This window comes from Canis lupus, chromosome 8 (assembly GCF_048164855.1).
Source record: "Canis lupus baileyi chromosome 8, mCanLup2.hap1, whole genome shotgun sequence".
NCBI lineage: Eukaryota > Metazoa > Chordata > Mammalia > Carnivora > Canidae > Canis > Canis lupus.
In genome coordinates this window covers 36,219,261-36,243,290 of record NC_132845.1, presented here as the reverse complement: position 1 = coordinate 36,243,290, position 24,030 = coordinate 36,219,261, and the positions used below count along the sequence as shown (strand labels likewise).

General features: G+C 40.4%; 1 protein-coding gene across 4 annotated transcripts; it reads left to right on the top strand.

The window, feature by feature from the left end:
• Positions 1 to 2,999: 2,999 nt before the first annotated feature.
• On the top strand, positions 3,000 to 22,687 carry KCNA3 (potassium voltage-gated channel subfamily A member 3). 4 transcript variants are annotated; one of them, XM_072834942.1, is made up of 3 exons: positions 3,000 to 6,163; positions 6,793 to 6,856; positions 17,105 to 22,687. In XM_072834942.1, exon 1 carries the CDS (start codon positions 3,000 to 3,002, stop codon positions 4,560 to 4,562), a length of 1,563 nt encoding a protein of 520 aa, XP_072691043.1. In that variant the 3' UTR covers positions 4,563 to 6,163; positions 6,793 to 6,856; positions 17,105 to 22,687. The 4 variants fall into 4 exon arrangements, with proteins under 4 accessions (XP_072691043.1, XP_072691042.1, XP_072691041.1 ...); XM_072834941.1 differs by having other exon boundaries at positions 6,793 to 6,885; XM_072834940.1 differs by having other exon boundaries at positions 6,793 to 13,116.
• Positions 22,688 to 24,030: the final 1,343 nt, after the last annotated feature.

Sequence of the window (24,030 nt, the reverse complement as noted above, 5' to 3'; positions counted from 1 at the left end):
CAAATCTGGTGGTTTTACTTAGGCTCTAATATTTGAGGACTTGAAATATGAGGAAAATGTGCACATGCTCAAAGAAGCTGTTGGCTTTGCCACAGTTCTACGCTTAAACATTACAATAATATTATTATTATCCCACAGGGGTGTCATGAGGATTAATGAGACATTCTCAAATTACTTTGAGCTACTCCACTGGGGGGTACTAAATAAATGGTATGTGTTCCTCCTGAAGTGCCATTTTGGACATTGATTTGTTGTGATGGGTTCTGCTGCCCAACAGGGCTGGAATTCGCCCACCAACTCATTTCTTATAAACAACAGACTAGCTGTTAGAAGGCAGTGGTTTTCCATTAAAATAAATATGAATTGAACTAGTCAGCAATCAGAAGCAAATGGGCTGCTGTTAGAAATCTCATATTTATTAAGCACTCACAGTGAACAACATAAGAGTTTCACACTGTGATACAGTAAAATGAACAGTGGATTTGGAAATGGTCCAAGATTTTAGGCCTAGCTCTGCCACTAACCAGCTGTGTGGGCTTGAACAAACTGCTAAACTTCTCTGGGCTTCGAATATAAAGTATAAAGCTGTCCTAAGAAGCTCATCATCAGTCTTCCAGACAAGGCAAATACATGAGAGGAATGGAAAGAGTCATTTCTGAAGGAAAGATACTTCACAGGACCATCCATCACAGACAGGACCATCCTCTGTTCTAGTCTTCCTTGCCATTGATTAATATTAATTCCAGTACTAATTCCTGCAAATGGAGAAATAAATCACTTTCTAGGTCAGACACAGAAGTGCATGAAACATTTGGTCTTTAAAAATAGGGCCTTTGCCTTTCTATGAGCCAAACCTGCAGCAAGCCGGCTTATTCTTAGCTTTAAATATGTGAATGATGGATTATACTGCTACCCTAATCACCAGCTCAAAAACAATGTTCAGTTTTGTGACCGTGTTTTACATGGTCGCCTACTTTTTCCATCTTGCAACATATGCCACCGTCTGCAGTGGCTAGCAGTAAACTAGAGGCGAAGTGAAAGGTAAAAGGACAGTAGAGAACATAAGTGCTTGTACCCAGAAAAGGCAGAGGCGGGATCTAACCGAGTAGTACATACTGTGAGCTGCTTCCCCTCAGTCTTTATCCGGGAATCCCAGTGGTCCTAGGTTCAGAAAGCAGAAATGCCAACACTCCAGAGCAGATAGAAATGCAAAGAATCACTTGTTGGGGAATTCAAGTCGGCAAACACACTGAGCTCCTATATTTATCAGGCACTTTGTGGTTTCTAGGGATATAAATTGGGTAAGACTTAGTCTCTGCCCTAGAGAGCCTTGGTTGCAAGTGGTGGTTGGAAACAGTGACCACAAACTGCAGTTACTTGTGGTGGAATTGTCAGCTGAGGTACAACGGGCGAGGGAGTAGTCCAGACAACATTTCTTCTTTTGTAAATGATTTGAATGAGACAGTAGAAGATGCATTTTAAAGCCTTGGGTTTGGCTCTTGGGTGCCCGTGGAGTTGCTAAAATGTCTAGAAACAAATTGCGTTCAAGATGACCACAACAGTTTGAAGAAACAGTTAAGGTTGAAAGGGCATGAAGTTGTTATCTGTAGGCCCAAATCCAGCAACGGAGATGCGGGCTGCTGGCTGGACGGTCTCCCAGCTTCACAGCCAGAGCGCGGCCAACCCTACCTCTAGGCCGGCAGCAGGCCCTGAAGTCGGGGGTCCTCCCAGGACGGACTTCGCGGGGGAGGTGAATATCCCCTCTCATTTTCCTCATAGGTTCCCACCGACAGGAAACCTGGCGCTTGGGAAAAGACCCGGCTGCTGTCGCCAACCCCAGCCAGAAACTTGGCCCTCGATTGCTCCCGACGGCTAGAGTCCGCGAGAACTGTTCGCTCCAGGAGCGAAGTCCCGAGGGCCTCTACTGACCCAGCGTCCCCAGCCCCCAGGTGCGAGACTCCTGAGCGCCCCTAAGTCCGTGGGCTTCTCGGGGACACGGGAGCCACTCCGCTTAGAGCGCTCCGGGCGGCGGCCTGTAGCCGCGGGGGGCTCAGGGTGCGGGCAGGGGGCTGGCCTCCGCCCCAGGGCGCCCACCTGGCCTTTCCCGCCCTCCCTCCCGGCCCGCAGCGCACCCCATCCCCTCCTCGCCCGCCCCGACCCGCTGACACCCGCGCCCCGGCCGCGCCCCGGGGGTGCCTGCAGGGCGAGGAGGCCGCCGCTCGCTGGGTGCGGGGCGACGGTGGCGGGGACACAAGCCCGGCGCTGGGCCGTGGCTTCGCGGGTCCCGGGGCGGGGGGCTGGCCAGGGGCTGGTGGGGCCCGGGGGCCGGTTCCCCGGAAGCAGCCTCGGCCGGGCGGGGGTTCGCGGAGGACGCGGCGGTGCGCAGCGGGGCCGTGGGGCCGCCGGAGGGGCGAGGCGGCGGGCGGCTAGGGCCCGGGCAGCGCAGGGGCGCGGGGGAGCGGGGCGCGCGGCCGCGCGGTGGGCGGGCACCTGGAGGGGCCGCGAGGGGCCGCGAGGGGCCGCGGGGCTTAGGCGGGCGCACGCCCCGGGAGGGGAGGGAGGGGAGGGGAAGGGCGCGGAGGGGAGGGTAGGGGGAGGAGGGGAAGGGGAGGGAGGGGGAGGGGAGGGGGGAGGGAGGGGGAGGGGAGGGGGGAGGGAGGGGGCCGGCGCGGAGGGGAGGGGAGGGGGAGGGGAGGGAGCGGTCGCGGCGGCGGCTCGGCGGCGGCGCGGCGGCGGCGCGGCGACGTCCCCTTCGGGAGCCAGGCGCACCTCGCGGGGCCCCCCCGGAGCCAGGCGGCGGCGGCGGCCGCGGCGGCAACAGGCGGCGGCGGCGCTCGGGGGCGGGGCGGGGCGGGGCGGCGCGGGGCGGGGCGCGCGAGGAGGAGCCGCCCGGCCCGCGGCGCCGCCGGTCCCGCCGCATGGACGAGCTCCCCGGCCCCGGCCGCCCGCGCGCCCTCCCTGCGCAGCGCCCCGCGAGCGGCGGCCCCGCCGAGCGCGCCATGACGGTGGTGCCCGGCGAGCACCTGCCGGAGCCCGAGGCGGCCGACGGCGCGGGGGGCCCGGCCCCGGGCGGCTGGGAGCGGGAGCGGGAGCGCTACGAGCCGCTGCCGCCCGCGCCGCCGGCCGCCGGGGAGCAGGGCTGCTGCGGGGAGCGCGTGGTCATCAACATCTCGGGGCTGCGCTTCGAGACGCAGCTCAAGACCCTGGGCCAGTTCCCCGAGACGCTGCTGGGCGACCCCGGGCGGCGCGTGCGGTACTTCGACCCGCTCCGCAACGAGTACTTCTTCGACCGCAACCGGCCCAGCTTCGACGCCATCCTCTACTACTACCAGTCGGGCGGCCGCATCCGCCGGCCGGTGAACGTGCCCATCGACGTCTTCTCCGAGGAGATCCGCTTCTACCAGCTGGGCGAGGAGGCCATGGAGAAGTTCCGCGAGGACGAGGGCTTCCTGCGCGAGGAGGAGCGGCCCCTGCCGCGCCGCGCCCTGCAGCGCCAGGTGTGGCTGCTCTTCGAGTACCCCGAGAGCTCCGGGCCGGCGCGCGGCATCGCTATCGTGTCGGTGCTCGTCATCCTCGTGTCCATCGTCATCTTCTGCCTGGAGACGCTGCCTGAGTTCCGCGACGACAAGGACTACGCGGCGGCGGCGCAGGAGCAGCCCGAGGCGGCGCGCAACGGCACGTCGGGCCCCCCCGCCGCCGCCGGCTTCGCGGACCCCTTCTTCGTGGTGGAGACCCTGTGCATCATCTGGTTCTCCTTCGAGCTGCTCGTGCGCTTCTTCGCCTGCCCCAGCAAAGCCACCTTCTCGCGGAACATCATGAACCTGATAGACATCGTGGCCATCATCCCCTACTTCATCACCCTGGGCACCGAACTGGCCGAGCGACAGGGCAACGGACAGCAGGCCATGTCCCTGGCCATCCTGCGGGTCATCCGGCTGGTGCGGGTCTTCCGCATCTTCAAGCTCTCCCGGCACTCCAAGGGGCTGCAGATCCTGGGCCAGACGCTCAAGGCGTCCATGCGGGAGCTGGGGCTGCTCATCTTCTTCCTCTTCATTGGGGTCATCCTCTTCTCCAGCGCCGTCTACTTTGCCGAGGCAGACGACCCCACCTCGGGGTTTAGCAGCATCCCGGATGCCTTCTGGTGGGCAGTGGTGACCATGACGACAGTAGGTTACGGCGACATGCACCCGGTGACCATAGGGGGCAAGATCGTGGGGTCGCTCTGCGCCATCGCTGGTGTCCTGACCATCGCTCTGCCGGTGCCCGTGATCGTTTCCAACTTCAATTACTTCTACCACCGGGAGACGGAGGGGGAAGAGCAAGCCCAGTACATGCACGTGGGAAGTTGCCAGCACCTCTCCTCTTCGGCCGAGGAGCTCCGAAAAGCAAGGAGTAACTCGACTCTGAGTAAGTCGGACTACATGGTGATCGAAGAGGGGGGCATGAACCATAGCGCTTTCCCCCAGACCCCCTTCAAAACGGGCAATTCCACTGCCACCTGCACCACGAACAATAATCCCAACTCCTGTGTCAACATCAAAAAGATATTTACTGACGTTTAATATATGCTACGAGTGACATGCTGTGCTCAAGTACTGCGTGGACCGTGCCCCCTTGGTCTGTGTATGCCCTCGTTTTATACATTTCCAGACCACTCATCAAAGAAAGGACATGAAGAAGTGGAAAGCACACTTCATTTTCCCTCGCCCTACTGCTTCATACTGAAACAGGTGTCTGTGTTGCAAGTGGGCTGCATTCTCTCAGCTCTCCATTTTTTCCTCCCCCTCCCTCGAATATTGCAAAGAACAAACTTACTTTAAACTTGATTTCTAGTACACATCCTCTAAAAAAAAAAAAAAAAAAAACTGTACATCCTGGGAGGAAACGAAACTAAAGAACAGTTAGAGTAACTGCCTAACCTCGGAATTGAAAGACAGTTGTTCTTTACTAAGTAAAGCAGGCACATGCATAAAGGATGCTTCCGTTTGCTGGACCTTTGAACATTATTGAATCTTTAGTTCAGTTGCCTATGCTGTGGATACTTGGATGAGAAGTCTGATTAGGGCAATGACTTGTAAACCCACCGTAAGGGTATTTGGTTTTTGACTGGAAGTTCTATTCGAACCCCTTCCTGGAATCTTAAAGATTTCTACAACTGTGAACAAAGGGAAGTGCCCAAGGTGTCCCGATCTAATTAGTTGAACTCTCTGGGGCTTGTTCAGCATTTCAAAAGAGATGGACAGGCAGATTCCTGTGATGTTCTGTGTGTGTGTGTGTGTGTGTGTGTGTGTGTTCCCGGCAACATCTATCAAAGTGTGGAAACACATGTTTTCAGTGCCGCTGAGAGAAACAAAATTTCTAATGCGCCTGCGAGATAAGCTTCTGCAGTATCACAAGAAGATTAAAGTGGCAGACACTCCTTCCAGCGGAAGTTACTAATTCGGACCTGACTGATGCAGTTCCCATAGCAACCCATGTTTCCTGGGAAACCCGAAAAAGGTTGTCATGGCATCTCTTGCTTTCTAGCCCCACCCCCTAGCCCCTGCCGTTTCCACAATAACCTTTCCAGATGGTTCCTCCTTACGGGATTTCATAAGGAAAACCACTATTTGGATAAACCGCACAAATAAAGTTATGCCTGAAAATCTGAGGTGGTGAAATGAATCACAAAATGCATATTTTTTTTACTACAGAAAATCATTGACATCATCTCATAATGACTGAATCGGAAAGGAAAATATTGCCTTTGGGATGTTAGATCTATACTACAATAAGGCATGATTTGAATTAAATGCCAATAATTAGGCAATAATTTAAAAGGATACTGTTTTCTTCCTCCAAGAAGTTTCAAGCTAACAAGTGAAATTTAAAAGCAAATGTAAAAGTGTTCTGTACATAAGCAGATGAAAGAGTCAATCAGTGTACCTGAAACCTTACTACAAGGGACCTTCAGACTTCCTCTTTAAAAAAAAAAAAAATCCAGATCCCACAACAGCACTTGAAAAGCTAAATAAACTTTAAAAATATAAAGGATACCTGTTTTTTAACTAAGGGAATTGCAGACAATCAATAGAAAGGAGGGACGGGAAGTAACCAAATCTTGGGAAAATACCTGCAAGTTTCAGCCATATACCAGGGGTTGCCAGAAGACAAACAGAAACAGGTGAGCACTGTGTGGGGGGTACTGAGAGCTCTCCCTCTTTGTACAGGGAACCAGGGAAATGCTGTTCCTGTCTAGATTGGTGATACTTGCAAAACCAATAGTTTCATATTAGTTACATGCAAATGCCTTTTAAAGATCACTTACAACATCTTTTCCATTTGATTTCCAAGTTGTAAACTGTCCCTTGGTTTCTGTTCTTTATAGCAAAAGGATGGGTAGGTGGGAGGAGTCATGGCTCTTTAGAATAACCTTCACCCAAACTGAACTGAAAATGATTCCCTTTCTTTTCCTAACATTCTCAGTTTCTGAGCAACCTGTTTCCCCTTAAAAAAAAAAAAAAAAGGTAAAAGGCAGAACCCACTGCTGTTAGATTATTGGCCCAATTTTAATTTACATAATTATAGTATGCAGTAGCACAGTTGTTTTAAACAAAAATGGTTAAGCTTACAACAAGGGTAACACTGTATTTGAACAAAACCATTTTATTTTATATATGTTATATATATTATACTATATTTTCCACAATTATACATTGTGCACAATTGTGTTTTGATTTTGATAGGATATAACTATCTAAAACTCATAAAGTATTTTCAGATAATCAGAACCCTACTTTATCATTTATGTAGCTAATACAGTGAAAAAGAATGGTGAAGACTTCTAGAAGGAGAAGAGGAAGGAAAAGACAAAAAAGTAATAGAGGCAAGAAATCTATATACCTGGTAATGGGTCACTGCTTTTATCTCTGTGCATCAAAATAGGACTCCTTCATCTAGTGTCCTTTACTACTTGTTTGAGTTACTTTTACCATTGCCTACCTTTTGATCAAATTCTTAGTATTCTTAATGACCAGACATTGTTTTTGTGACCCATTTTGGTGGTAATATGTTAGATACACTATAGTAATAATGGAAGAATAACTTCTGTATCTGTTCTTAAAAGATCTTGACGTGAAGGTGAACAAAGTGCAGTGTCACTTTTATTCACTTCTATTTAGAAGCTATAGAAGCCCTGCTTAGTTCTATAGGTAAATAATGGTTGCACCATAATTTTTAGAACTATATGGTTATTAGTAGTAATATGAAGAAGACCTTGTTTTCAACCCAGAGAAATACAGCTTTTTGTATTTCAAAATACAGTATTTTTGTATACTATCTCTATACTGAGATAGTATAATTGCCTCTGGTTGTCAAATTATAAGCTCCTTAAAGGTTATAGGTTCTGTATTTTGACAAATACAGATTTTGGATACTGGTGCCTCACACAAATTGTAGCACTTTGTATGTATTCAAGATATATTTTATGAGTGAATAACTATAATCTTACATTAATGTTATTTTCCAGTTTTTAATGAAGTGATTTAAAGCATAAGCTCTGCAGTCACACTGCCAGGGTTTGAATCCTGACTCTGCTGTATGACACTGGAGCAAACACTTAACCTCTCTGTGCCTCAGTTTCCTTATTGGTAAAATGAGGATAGTAAATAGTACCTCATAGAGTTGCTGTGAATATTAAATGTTGGTACAGGTATAATAGAAAAACTGGCTGCATGATATGCAACAGAGATTTTGCTAAGAGATTACATTATTGTTGTGATCATTACTTACAAGCATTGTATGATAAATATGAAGCTTTGTGAATGATAATGAAATACATAAGTAATCAGTATCTTCCTATTTACTTTCTCTGTAACTATAATAATTACCATGTAATTACCATGTCCTCACTTCTCAGTTCTGCAAGGTAAGTGGTATTCACCCCACTTTAGGAGGGTTAAAAAAAATAGATGGTTATGGTTAAGTGATTTCCCAAAGACTTCACAGCTAGCAAGAAACCCAGCTATGATTTAAGGCCAGGTCATTCTGGCCCCCAAACCCATGCTCCTTCTATTAGGTGACTTGAAAGAGATTGAAAAAATAAATCTCTTATTGCTTTTAGGTTTTACTTCATCCCATGTTACTAATTAATGAATTCCTGTAATGAATATATCTCCAGAAACCTATTTTATGCAGTATATTGAAAATTAACCCTTTCCTAATCATCAGAGTTTTTAAACATAGGGATCAAATATAAGGTATTTAAATTGAACAAAGAGATTGACTTTTCTAATAATAAAAGACTATTTTCCTATATGTTTGATTTGTCTGCATTTAATATTATACTCTGAAAGCATAATCAGTCATAGCAGTGATACCTGCTAGGACAATAGATATTTTTCAGTTTTAAGATTAATTTCCTATTTTCATGTGTTTTAATCCACAATAGATAATAGTATTACTCAAATTGTTATTTTTCCATCTCCTTATACTTTGCTTAGGTTACCAAAGAACCGTGCCAGCAAATAGTGTAAATATTTTGACTCTCCCTTATTAAGAAAGGAGAAATTACTTAGAACAAAAGGCCTGAAAACAGGAGATTGCCAGCTCATTGAAATTTGTGACATTATTGCTTTACCCAATCACTCTATGGATCTTTAAGAGCATCTGTGCTCAGAAACACTTTAGAATATAATTTCGTCCCACATAATAGCTGTAGCCCCTTCTCTGAGGTCCTAAATCATTTAGAAAACTAAAATGGATAGTGATTTGGGCTTACAGCAAGATACAAATGAGTCTAAGTTTACACATACCATTTAGCTTTGCCAAAACAAAGACTCGTTGTTGAGCTCAACTGCACATCTTGGATGTTGAAAGGTATGCATATGTCTGTGTGTACAGAAGAAGATTCATGGGAGGAGGTGTGACTGGATCCGTGCATGTCTACCAACACCCTGGGGAAAATGTATATACCCTACAGCTGGTGAATCCAGAGATGAAAATAACATCGTCATTTATTTATTTTATGGTGCTTTAAACTGATATTATACAAAACTTTAGTACCCACCAACTATGCTGACGTAATCACAAACAGCTACAAATAAGAGGAAGCATTCTATCAGTTATTTCTGAATTTTGAGATAAAATTTCTGGGATTGAAATTTTAAATGCAGACTATGAAGAGATTTAAAGTTATGGTTTGTTTACATCAAATTTGTTATTTACCTTTGGCATAAAACGTACTCAAGCAACTGCTCTGGTCAGAGTATGTAAATTATATATATATATATAGCCAATAGTTTTTTCCTTTAAGAGCCATAACTATAATTTAATGACTTCCATACATTTAAAACTTCAACATTTTCTACAGCAGTTCCACACCTCTCAGTTGTGACTAGAATTGATAACCCTTCCCACTAAGAAATAAAGAAAAGTACACATCCCCCTCCCCCCCCAAATCTGAAGACTTATGGAAACACTGTGAGACAGAGGTGAGGAGCATAGGAATGGAGCAGAAGACATTCAGGGCTTGCATTTTAGGGTGGGGCTCTTCTTTCTGTTTTTTATTTCACCTTTTAAACGGAAGATAAGACTATTATATTTGTGCTAGTAATTTCCTATATTTTGTTTGACAATTTTATACTTATTAATGAAATCCCTTGTCTTCTATAACTTGCAGGGAGTAGTAGAAAACCTTTGAGAGAGGGCAAATCAAGGGAGGCAGGAAGAAGGGAGGGAAGCCATGCAGAACCCAAACCCTGTGCTATCATGACTCAGCTCCTAACCTCCTGCCAGAAAATGGCCATTGCTTACAGTATAGGATAATAATATTCTCTATATGCTCATATTCACCTTGCAGATTTAATTTAAATTATTCAAACAGGCTAGAAAGTTTTCAAATATTTGTCTTTGTCTTCAGTGATGCTGTAAACTAATTTTGTCTTCAGAATTGTAAAGACAAGATGTCTTACACAGAAACATTTTCATGGTTTTTCTCTCTTCTTGCCCCCCTCTTTTGTACTGGATGTGTTATTCTGTACATTTCAAATTTTGAATCATTAAGTATCAAATATATTAAAGAGGAGATCTGGAGAAGCTGCTCCATCATTTTCTTGGAAGCCATTTTACTATTGTTGTAATAGTGCAGAATAGAAGCTCTAGCCTAAAAAGTAAATCCTGGGATTCTGTAAAAGTAAATCCTGGGATTTTGTTAGTAAGGTAGCACCTAAATGAACAACAACAACAAAAAATGATGATTCATCATATCTGAAGAACATTATGAATAAATTTGTGCATGCAAGGCTCTGATTTTGCAGATACAGGGATAGTACCCCCAGCATGGTGGTAAAGAGTGAAGAGAAGCTTTTTCTTTTCTATTGAACCCCCAACATCACCCTCCCCCTTTCATCAAAGCACAAAGTCTCTTGGTTGAGATTCCCACTAACTTTTTAGAATGAAAGCTAGCATTGCACGTATGTGTTACATGTCAATCAGCACTGCTATTTCACTGGTTTTTTGTTAAGTTTATTTTAAACTCTTGTTCTTTATGGAAATTCTCTCTAAATCCTAAGGTTCTTATTTTTATACATTTAAACTTGTTCCTTAAATTAAAACATATAATTTAATTAGGAAGAGAAGCCAGTGAGGGTAATCTGTTACACACACACACACACACACACACACACACACACCTACCTCCCCTGTTATTTTCTAGCCTAAGATATATTTACTTTCTGTCTACAGATCTAAAAAGTCTAAAATTGGTGAATTTCCAAAATACTGGTTTTCATTCATATGTGCTACATAGACATTTACAAAACATTTTTAGTTTTTTATAGCCTTGCTTAAAAGGCAGATTTATTGCCTAGTGTTCTCAATGTATTTATTAATGTAATAGTGGATTCATAAAAGCAATAAATACATTCAGTTTATCACTGAGCTTAGTCATTTTACTTCCTAAATACCCATAAAAATAATCTACTTTTCAACATCACTGCCATCACCACTTTAATCCACATTGCTACATCTCTATCTAGGGTATGTATGAAGGTCTCTTAACTGGCCTTGCTACATTTCCTGTGGCAAGTCTGACCCGTTCTCCACCTGGTAGCCAAAAGCATCATTCTGAGGCTCAAATCTGATTATATCACCTGCCTCTTTATAAAATTCTGAGACCCAAAGGCTTAACACAGCCTTCATGACCCCACATGATCTGTCTCCGCCCTGCTCTTCTTCTAGTTACAGGATAAGTTCCCTTTTGCCTTCATCTATGCGGATTTTTGCAGATGTTCCCACTGCCAGCCCTCTCCTCACTTCATTAACTTCTATTTTTACTTCAGTATTCCCTCCGAGATTTTTATCATGAAAAATCTGGTTTTATCAATTCTCCTGTTATGGCACATTTCATCAAATTTAAGGTACCTTCGATTATAAGGACCATCATTATGCTGTGTGCCATTAAAAAAAGAAAAACTGCCAATTTTAAAGGGAAAGTACTGTGACTTTAAGGTCAATTACAATTTCATGGGTGCTCTAATCTGGAAAAGTATGTCTTAGAATGAATTGAATATACTATGTTTTCTTGACATTTTATATTTATTCATTATATGATTAATGTCTATCTCATCTGTGAGAGTAGGGACTATGTCACTGTTCATTGAATCCCTTCCCATTTTTTCCCAAGTCTGCTCCAAACAGACTTTCACCCCTATCACTTCACCAGAAGTACACTTTTTGAGGTCACTGGTGACCTCCTAAGGCTAATAATCCCAGTGGTCATTTCTCAGTGTTCATTTCATTCGACCCATGAGAAGCATTTAGCGTTGTGGAATACTTCCTCCCTCCTGGGAAGAATTTCTTCCTTTGACTTCAGGGCATGACATTCTGTATTTTCTTACTACCTCTCTCTGGCCTCTCTTTCACAGCCTCTTTTACTGGGTCTTTCTCATCTCCCCAGAGTCTTAATGTTTGAGAGCCCTATGGGCCACAGCTTAGTCTTTAGATCTCTTCTTTCTGCATTAGGTCTTTTCCTCATAGCTTTAGACTATCTATATGTAGATTTTTCTCTCCCATCTGGACCTCTCCCCTGAAATTCAGATTGAATTTCTACTATGTACTTGACATCTGTACTTGAATATAGAATGGATATCTCAAACTTAATATGTCCAAAACTGAGCTTCCCTCTCCCCACCCCTCCCCGACCCATACCATCAAGCCTATGTCTCCTGCCCTTTTTCCCCTCTGTATCACTGCAACTTCAATTTTCCAGTTGCAAGCTAAAATCCTTGGGATTATCCTAGATTCCTCTCTTTCTGTCATACCCTTTATCCAGGCCATTGGCAAATCCTGTTGGCTCCACTCTTAAAGTGTTTGCAGAGGCTAGCTTCTATAACCACCTGTTCTAAGCCATCATTATCTCTCACCTGGATTTTTAGAGTACCCTGAAACTACTCTCATTTACAGCAGCTAGAGAAAACCTTTAAAACATTTGTCAGATCATGTCACTTCTTTGGGTCAGAACCCTCATTTGGCTTTCCAATTCACACAGGCTCCACGGTAAAGGCCTGACATCCTGCAGGGCCCTGCCTATTCCACGTCACCATACCCTTCTGACTTCCTCTCTGACTTCTCTCCCATTTAATCCTGTGCAGCAGCTGTGCCAGCCTCCTTGCTCTTCCTCACCTCAGGTCTTTGTATACTTGCTGTTCCACCTGCTGTCTGCATGGCTTGCTCCGTCACCTCCTTAGGTGTCACTGTCTCAATGAGCCCTTCCCTGACCACTCTGTTTAAACGTGCAGCCCCCACAGCACTCCCTTTTATCTGTCTCAGCTTAGTTTTCTCACACTAGATATTTTGCTTATTTATTGTCCATCTTCCCTTCCATGAGAATAAAGAATTTTTGTATGTTCATTGCTACTGTATCCCTCAAGACTTGTAATAAAGCTCCTGCTTAATAAGTGTTTATTCAAGGAAGGGATGAGAGGGAGGAAAATCTGATTTGAGTGTTTTTAAGCCATAAGCAAAATTTTAATGTTGTGTATCTATGCTTCATTCTAGCATTAGGAGGCTTAGACTCCTCATCATGCTCATTTGGATACAATTTCTTGTAACTGGTTCACTGGAGAAGGCTTCTACTTGGTAAAACATGCTCCATATCCAATTATGGGGGTGGAATTCTTTAACATAAATAATTTAAATATAACATTATATATCACTCCTAATCACCATGGCTACCTGGAGTTGGAATGCTTCACAGAGACTGTTTCCCACCTAGCAGCTAATAAAGAGCTATTTATAAATGATACTCCAATATGTATTTGTTAACTGATTAGCTTACATAGTAGAACCAAAATCAGAACAAAGAAGTGATATCTCCAGGAATCTACCTATCTAGCAGACATTCTAAGAAATTCTACTATAAGTTCAGTCTTGGTTTTAGTTAATGATGGTCTGAAAATATCTATGGGATTTTCATTGCTATGGAAGCTAATTGAATAAGGCATAGATATTTCATCAAAGAATCACCTTAAAGAATTACATTACTGTAGACATGGCCTTACCCAATAAAATACTTTCTTTTACAGAATAATTTTAAAAAATCATTTATTCGAAATAGAGAGCACGAACAGGGGGGGTAGGCCAGAGGGAGAGGGCTCAATCCCAGGACCCTGAGATCATGACCTGAGTAGAAGGCAGCTGCTTAACCAACTGAGCCACCCAGACACCCATAAAATAACTTAATTTTTGATATAAATGTTAACTTATACGATAGGATCACAAAAATTGGTTGTTTTTTTAAGTGACTTTTTCATACATGAAAGAAGAGGGAGGCATTGAACCCACAAGCAGTAAGAGCGTTTTCTTAGAGTGACTTTTATAATGGCAAAACTTAGGTCACTTCTAAATAAAATAGGGGAGAGGCACGAATAGCATATGTTGTTATTGGCAAATTGCTAGAAGCTTTGAAAAACCAACGTGTGTAGTATGGAACTATTGAGACTAAACTAAAGCATTGATATAAAGGAGTACTGCAGACATTGCTGTGATTTTAGGTAATATTGTAACAGATGCACTTCCCTGTGCAGCAAGAAATGGGAATTCTCTGGATATGAACAGAAAGGAACCTTTCCCACACCCCTTCTGAATTTTCTCCTTTCCTTGGGTTTCTCAGGCACATTAGACCGACCTTGACTGGGTGTACATCTAAGTGGAACAATTTCCTTACTAAACATGTGACTAAATTAAAGAAAACTAATAGATGTGCTTGAGATTACGTATGTAGACCAATAGAAGTTAGAAACTCGAACCTTTCATCCCTTTATACAGCTGATCCCACATAGGACAGAGAGAGATCATTTCTCTTCTGAGGACATGTTGTTGGGACTTTTTAAGGGAATGACCCAAAATAGAGAATTGAATAATTTTCACTTCTTGTTTTTTTCATGGTTTTTTGTTTGTTTGGAGTAAAGAATTATAACATTGTTTATTTTTGTTATTTAACCCAATATGGGTTTTACTGAATTTTCTGTTATAAACTATAATAGCTAAGATATTAGAAATTATAAGAGGCAGCCTCACATGCCATTGCATTTTATATTTATCTCCTGTATGACTACAGGACAAAAATTTTCAGTTTTTCCCCAATAGCTTGGGGAAATACCTCCATAAGAAATTATAATAAAAAGTATGTTAAACAAGAGTGACTCTGTGTTAGATTTCAAAATGTAGTGGGAAACTAAACACCACAGACAGAAATAATTTCACCAGGTAAGAACTATGTTTGAATTACTTCATATCTATATTCTATAAATCTTTAACCTGTAGCCATTTTAAGTGATTTCAAAAGATCAGTTTATTTTACCAGACCACAATGTGAATTAAAGATGTTTATTATTAGTAGACCCAAATACTGCTCAAAGTAGCTGTGACTTACCTCAAGCTCATGACTTTCAGATTTTTGACAAAGCTCACATCCTAGCATGTTACTAACTTTAATTACTGAGTGAGTTTAAATATTTTTGCTTGCCAGGAATACATAATTTCCAAGAGGCCAATCAGAGAATCATACATAATTGAATGAGAAATTTTTTTAGTCCTTGGGCTAATTCATTACCATTTAGTTGGCAGAATTTCTCGAGCTTGTTGGTGTGCAGCCAACTCTAAGTTATTTAATAGATGTCAAAGTATAGACACATCAAAACAAAGTTCCCACAAAATTCCGTGTTGTGGAATGACTGTAACCTCTTTTCTCATCAAATACAAATTAGTGAGGCTGGCAGTTAATTAAACTGGGTTTCTGTACCTCTTTTGTTTAGGCCTTGGTGAAGGTGTTACTTCTTCATAAGCTTCATAATTATAGAAATTTAACCATTCTTATCCTCTTTTCTTGCTTCATATGTTAGAACACTTATTTGGTCAAATATCTTCAATTATAGGTCTCACCATTTTCTATGACACTTCCTTTCTCTATTTTTGTAGAGTACATTTTGATGCTTAAGTCAGTATCTATTCTTCTAAGCCCTTCAAGCCATTTCCTAGCCACTAATGTACCATCCAAATATGAGTTTGATTACTTGTTGCTATTAACTTGGAGCTTCCTCCACATCTACAGTGGATGCTGAGCTATATACCATACTTATTTAATTAGCGCCAAGAGTCTTACTGATACATGAGGTTAAAGACAAAAAGGGGCTCAGCTTCTTATATAAAAAGGATATAATAGTAGCAAGACAAGAACAGCTTAATAGGAACATCTCCAGGTAACCAGAGCTGCAGTAGCAATGAGCAGAAGCTAAGCACCTAGGAAATGAAATGGGTGCCAGATCATTCATGTTACCTGTAATTTCCTGTAATTAGTAGTCATTATCAGCAATTTGACCATTGTAATTTTCAAATTCTCATAATAAAAATTAAGGATACTGTGATACAAAAGTATACTCTTGGTGTATGGCCAAAAATTATTGTCAAGAAGTTGTATCTTACATGAAGGATGGTCAAGTATCATCCAGGCCAATAAGGAAAACTTTTCACTAGATGATTGCCCAGCACACAGTAGGCATACAACATTAGGTTTAGTAAGTGGATGATTCTTCTAAAAAAAAGCAGGGAGCCTGACGTGGGATTCGATCGCAGGACCTCAGGATCATGCCCTGAGCCAAAAGGCAGATGCCCAACTGCTGAGCCACCCAGGCGGCCCATCCCTATGCAATTTTTAAACACTTTTACTGTCAGCATTTCTAACAAATTTTTTCTAGTTAGCAGAGGAGAACACCAAACCTTGAACTTTTATTTCTTGGTACTCCACAGACCCTGGTCAAGCAGTTATTGTCTTAATTTGTGATTTCTTGAAGTGATACATAACTATGTCGAGTTTATATTTTAAAGGATCAATAGATTTAAAAGTTATTTGTGTAATGACAAGATAAAGTATAGGCATAATAACTAGAACATAGTTTTCACCACCATACTCATTTTGAGACTGTTTCTCCCTCTCCCTCTCCCTCTCCCTCTCTCTCTCTCTCCCCCCTCTCCCTCTCCCTCTCCCTCTCCCTCTGCCTCTCCCTCTCCCTCTCTCCTCCTCTCCCTATGCCTCTCTCCCACCCTCGCTCTGCCTCCCCCACCCCTACCCTCCCCTCTTCTCCATAACACTTATCTGAGCATGGGAGTTCCATTCACTTCAAGAGTTCTCATCTTAGGTCACCACAGTGGGATGTACTGCCAGTAAAGAAACCAACCCATGGAAATGCATTGAAAAAATCAATACATATATTTTTCTAAAAAATGGTAGGCACTTGGAACCTTTCAGATGATTCTAAAGGTGAAGATAATTTTTTATGTTCAAAAGGCAAACAATCACATTGATTTGGACTACATTTGAAAGTGGATATTAGTAAGAACAAAAAGTTCATAATTTAAGCATACCCTGAAACTTTTTCTAATTTATAAACTAAAAGCTCTGGTATATTATTGATAAATTTAGAAAATTAAATTGGTTGAACTTTTCAGGATACCAGTAAAAAAAAAAAAAGTTTTGAAAAGTATATTGAATAGAATATATTAGCATAACGTTTATGATTTTTTAAACACGAAATATATAGTAAATTATTGTGTTTACTTTGTCTAACAGATACCTGAAGAGTCCCATAGAGAACTGTAGAGCTGCACTAAACAACAGGATGTTCATTTCTAAATTGCCTACATCAAGACTGCAGTGCTGGTTCTATCACTGACGGGCAGTGATCTGTCTGCCAGTACATGTGTTTGTTTGAGTTGACATTAAATAACCTGTCTTTAATAAATGCTTTATATAAAGGAAACAGCTCTAAAGCTGGAGGATTCTCTTCAAATTGTATGCAATATTAAAGATAGTGATAAAGAGATAAAGAAAAACATGAAAAAATATTAAGAGATCATTTCAACTTTTTTGACATTTTACTGAAATCAAATCACTCAAAAACGAATCAGGTACTGCTGATAAAGAAAATCTGAATGTTTGTTTGTAACAAGCCAACTGGTACTGTTTTCTTCATTCAGTTAATCACTGGACTATGTTGAATCATGAGATTTAGTAATGTTATCTTCTGTGTTCTGAGTTATGTGCAACCTTATTTGTGAAGGTGTGTTTTGTACCAAAGGCTCTCCTACATAGATTGGCCCATTTTACACATAAATAAGTGAAGTCTACACTGTGCCCAGATGAATGGTATTAAACAGACTGGCCTAAAAGAAATGTGCCTTGCTTAATTAAACATCCTTTTATTTTTTGATCAAAATGATAGATTTACAATTAGCCTCATAGGTAGGTTTTAGCTGAATGTAAACCTAAAAATATATTAGTATTTATTATATGTTTAAGTTGCCTATTTTAACTAAAATTTTAATATTTAGTTATAGTTTGCAGCATTTTACATATAATATCCTCATTCAAGTTAGTTTTCACGTGGTTTGGTATGGTGAGAAAAAGCACATTCTTAAAGATATAATATTTCATCTAATGTTTATAGAATTTCCTTCAAAATTATATCTGTAAAAGATTTCTTGACTTATTTTCTATTTTTGTATTTTATTCCTTTAGAAATGGAACTTTTTTCAATAAAAAAGAGCAAAGTTTTAGTTGGAAAAGAGATTAAGGAGGTCATGAAGATGATTTCCCATTTGGGAAACATTTCACTTTTGTGCCATTATTAATGTATTTACTGTGACATTTCAGCAGAATGGTAGCTATTTGTATATTATTTAATAAGCCTTATGGAAAGTCAAACTGTGAACATTTGGTATAATGAAGACTTTTTTCATTCTCATATTTTATTTTTGAAACATACCTGAACAAGTGCATAAATAACCAATTTCCTGTTATTCAAATGTATAATGATGCTGTTATAATAAGAGGGCTTGTAGAATTTTAATTACTATCAAAATATTTCAGTAGCAAAGCCAAGATTATAATACTTTTTGATGCCATGTAGAAGGAAATACAGGTGATGAGTTTCATTGTTAATATATAAGAATCGGTAACTGAAACAATCTGATAGCTAGTAGCAGCAACAGATGGGTAGGAGATAATTTAAGTAACTTTCTTTGAGGCAGTGTCTACAATGAATTCTGTACAATTTGCTGGTAATTTTTCTATGGTGAGAATTTTGAGACCAGACACTCTAGGTAAAAATGAAGTAAAAGAGTGTGATAAGTATCTCAGATTTGAGCAATATGAACCTGTCATCTGGATGACTTGTAATTGAGGTGAAAACATAGCCAAAGCCACTACTATGTTTTTGTTCTATGTTAGCCCACATAGGAGGGACACTAGCTCAGAGAATTATCAATCCATTCTAGCCACCTAATACTCATAACTAATGATCATAGACTGGTCAGCAGTAAAGTAATTCATATCAGCTATTGGGATGATTGAAACAGACCCATTAACTGTCCTAGAAGAGGTCTTAGACATTCAGATGTTTTGGTAAGTATCAGTAGACATTACAAAAATAGACATAAGTACTACCTTGGAAACACTAATGACATAACTTTAAGCATTATGAATATTTAGTATCATATCTGCATTATTGCTGCAGGCCACAGTTTCAAATAAAGACAAAACCTGGACTTTGCGATAAAAGCTCAGAGTGGCACCAGATGAGTAAACTGTCATACCCAATATGCTTCACCGAATGTATAGCAAAAATCTAGCACTGGTCTAGATAGCATGAGACCAGAGTGCTTACCCACTTTCTACCTGTGGGATACTAGATAAGTCACTTAGCATTGCTAGGCTACAGTTTCCTGAATTGCAAGATGGGTATGCTGGGTTAAATAATCCTCCAAGCCCTTTCCCAGCCCCCAAATCCTCATTTATATACCTTAAAAAGGCTTTGAAGAATACTTAAAGCACTCAGATTTTCTTATGCATCTCCAAAGGAACGAGTAAATTGAAATAAGATTTAAACCTTGAAAGTGTCATAAATATACCATTCTTCAAATTGAGTATGAGAAGAAGAAATAGGATTTTTTTTTTCTCCTCTAAGAATTGTCACTGGCCTATAATGGGATCATGAAAAAGTAGAAAAAGCACTCTGCACAATGGAAACAGATTAATGAAATCACTGGAAAGGAGGGGAGGTTATTTGTTAAATTTAATTAGATGTTAATGTGATTTGAAATTGTATATGCTAAGAACAGTACCAGAGCTTTACTGCACACTCAACATCATAATCCCAGAGTAGAAGGTGGAGAAAGCTTGGAGGGATGGGAGTGGTTACCTTACAATCTCTTGATCTTTTTTGCACGAGAGGCAGTTTGGTAGAGCTTAAGCGGTGTCTGTGCTTCAGTGTTGGCTCTGCTAATAACTCATGTGCCCTAGGAAAGTCCCTTTGACCTCTCTGAGCTCCCCCCAACTTCTCTATCTGTATAATGAAGACTTTAAATTTAGTAACCTGGTTTCTTTACATTTTTGAAAATTCTATAACATCTTCAGAATGTCCTGATACACATAGATGTGTACCTGTTGCCCCTCTCCAGGCGCCAGGATGCCGCAGATCTCTGTTCACGTGACTGAATAGACTACAAATCCAAACGTTCATATTTCTGATTGACCCTCAGCAAGACCTTAGAAAATGTAGCTTTTACTTTTAATTTTGACCATGGCTTACCTATTATGACTTATTTCATCTTTCAATGCTGAGTTAAACAAAATTTCTGTTCAAGTGAACGCTCTGTTTAAATTTTTGTAGTTTATAAACACTCGACAAACCAGAATTAAATATATAATCCTTGCCAATGAACTGTAGCTGATGGCAGGGTGCATTTTTTTTCGTCACACTAAAGAGGTAATGCCATCTGGGTCTTGGAATCAATGGCTATAATTTGAAGTAACATTCACAAAATTTTGTAAATTTTTGTGAATACAAAAGTGGCCTGATAGAGCCATTCTATAATTAATTTTGCTCAGGAGTGAGAAACAAAATTCAGGGATAACCCAAATGCTTCTGTTTGGCTTTTGTGGACAGTTGGAAAAAAGAAAGGTTATAGCTTTTGTACAACATAGATAAGAGATGATTATACCCATTGAAAAATAAGAATATATTCTGGTTGCTGGTTTTATGGAAGAAAGGATAGAAAGATGCTAAAATATAGACACTAGGGGAATTGTTAAAATGATAACAGTCCATTTAAGTAATACAGAAATATTTTGTCATAATGATATTATTTGTGCAGAGGTTTAGTCTTGTATCTTTCCATTCAGAAGAGGGGGCAGTTTTTAAAGGCCTCTATCATAGTAGGAAATGTATATTTTGACTAGCTGAGCAATTCATTAAAACGTTTAATCTGATGGGTTTTGGTTTTGTGAATCTGAATTTTCACTTTAGGTGTAATTGAGTCTCTTATATATTCGTGTTAGTGATATTTGTGAAAAGTAATTGTATCCATTATTTTAAAGTTGATGAAATTTGCTCAGTGGTGATTCTAGCAAATTGTGTTAATATTGTATCTTGCAACAATTTGTGAACTACCATACAGAAACTAACCATAGTAGTATCTCTTCCAGTAAATTGTATCCATGGTGTGATGTCTTAATGCTGGGTTTGGGGTGGGAAGGTTAAGTATTTAGTTAATTTAAAACTACTTGTCAAAGTGTTTTTCCTATATGCCATAAATTGTATGACTGTAAACCAAATAGGAATATACTCCTCTTTTTTCAGTGTAGGCCATTTTTGGAACTACCCCATAATACGATATAGTTTTTAGTTATAAGTTCCTACAAGGGAAAGCAAACAGTATATGTAGTATTTCTATGTAGCATGTTAAATGTAATAATAAGCAATCCATTTTTGAAATCTTATACAAATAGTAAGTATGCAGATAGCCAACTGCAGTGTTTTCATAGCAATGTCTATCATTTGTTTATTGTGTCATACTTTGCAAGGATCATTCACATCTTATTTAACCTTATTTAAAATATCTATATGAAGTAATAATACCATCTGAAGTTTAGAGATTAAACAACCGATAGAGCAAGTGACTTGTCCAAGATCATTTGGCCAGCAAATGGCTCCAAGTCTCATTTTCTTTACCCTGTTCTCCATCTGTCATGTTCTGTTGCCCCCATCACTGCCATTATCTTTAAAACCTTAACTAAAATATAATTCTAACTGATATGTTGGGAAATATAAGGTTTGGGGGACAAGGTATTTTTCTGCTATTGTCAGAACTTCTTGGATACTTCCAGAAAGTAGTCCTCCCACAGGGTGAGAGCCAAACATTTCCCATCTAGAACATATTAAGTCCCTAAACCCTGACCACAAACACCAAATCTGACATGTGATGTCAGAATGCTAGACTGAAAAGTTATCTTCTTCACTGACGTAATTTCCTTTTTACAAAACCTACCACAATGACTGACCCGTTGAAAGAAGCAATAATCCAAGAAACTGCAGACATTCTGATTTAGAGAAAACATACTGTCAGATGGACCAGAGTCCCTGACTTTCAGCCTCTTGTTTCTCATCACAAGTATTCTGTGATTAGCAGAAGACAGGCAAGGGGGCACTGGGAGAAGGACTCATTTTAAGTAAACTCCTTATTTCTTGTAACTATTCAAAAAGAATTGGTTACCAAATGTTAAATAGCAGTATTATTATCATTTAGTCATAGTTTAAGTAGAGGGTAAAGTTCATCCACATATTTAAAAACTAGTTAATTTCCCAGATAAAATTAAAATCTGATGCTGCTCACTTTGAGCATGGAGAAGATTCACGGGCTAATTCATGATAGAATACGTTTTTATCCTTTTTTGAAACAACACAGAGGTACTGTTACTGCTTTCCCTTGTAAATCAACAGTGTGTGATACATTCTGTACTTTTACTGACTAGCAGTGTGGTGTTCCTGTGTATAATTAAGTGGCACATACGCTATATTATGTCAGAATCTAACATTTTCTAACCTTAAATTTGGTTCTCTTTGTCAAACAGCTAAGTCAAACAGGTATTATTTTGTATGGAATGAAATAATAATCATTCTCAAATACTGGCCTAATAACAAGTAATGGAATTCTTAATAAAATGTAAAATCAAACATTTTTGCTGTATTCATCTTCTTTGAATAATATTGAATTATGTTAATTTGTCACTTATTAATGTAAAGTTTAAGTAAGTTCTTATGCTGTGTTCCCTAATGTTCTTGTCATAATAAATTTGAACCTTCTGTTAAGTAAATACAGTAAATACCTGTGAGTTGATTATGTGATTTTTTTTCTTTGACCCATTTTTTAAATTTTGTCATTGGCTTTAAAGTGTTTTCTTTGCAAATGTTATGTGCAGAATTCAATAAAATACCCCCCCAAAAAATCCCATTACTCATATGAGTTTCAAATTCTTTCTCTTCTCTCTGTCTGCCTGTCTGCTTTTTCCTGTTTTATTTTTGCAAAAGAGGAAACATCAAAACCTGAGTTGTTGTCAGCAGCTTAAGCATCACTGATCTTTACAGACTGTCCTGTGTCTTCCCGCATGACTGTGGTAAGGACTTTGGGCATTACACTTAGTAATCCTGTGGTTGCCAACTTTGCCTGAGTTTCTTCCCTTGTTCCCTATTATACATTGTTGAGGACCCAGAAGAATCTCAAGGAAGAAAAAAATGTATTTTTTTATATACTAAATTTATTTTTTATTGGTTTTCAGTGCCCGTCACCCATTCACCCCCACCCCCCGCCCTGCTCCCCTTCCACCACCCCTAGTTCGTTTCCCAGAGTTAGGAGTCTTCATCTTCTTTTTTTTTTTTTCTTGCTATCCATAACATGTTCTTTTTTTTTAATAAGTCTGTACATTCATACTTTGTGTCCGTATTACAAGAAAACTGAAGCAAAACAAATGTATGAAGGTGAATACAAAGGTACCCCTGCTCTCAGGAAGCTTAGAGCCTAATAGGTGATGTCTATTCATATTTCTAAGCCTATAGGAGAAGATTCTCATTTTTAGATCCAGAACAGTCAAGTGTTAAATAAGGACATTTTGTTTTCCATACATATTCACTATTATGTCCAGTATTTTTTTGCACCATGACAGACTATAATTTCTACTAATCAGCCTGTACATACCCATTGTTGTTATTTTGTGCTTAGCAATGTTGATCTTAATTCTTTTTCTAAATAGCAGCTAGTTACTCAAACGTGTTTGCTTTTGGAATGTCAACACATGCTACATCACCAAAACAGAGGCCCTCTTGTTTCCATCTGGAATTTTACTTTGTCTTAAAAAAAAAAAAAAAAAAAAAAAAGTGCAGATTTAGGCTGCCTTACACATGTAGTAATTAGCTACTAAGGAGCAAAACATTTTTTCCAGGCCTCTGGTTGATATAAGAAAGAACTGTTTTTAAACTTTCTGGTCATGTAGTTTTGGTGATGGACTCCATGAGCCATAATTTGTATTTCGTGTTAAGGAACTAAATCTTTAAATCCTTTGTAAACATTTACAGAGTGAATTAAGAGATACAGGATTAAAAAAAAGGTAAAAAAAAAAAAAAGAGATGCAGGATTACAGATACCCTCTTTGAACCATGCCTT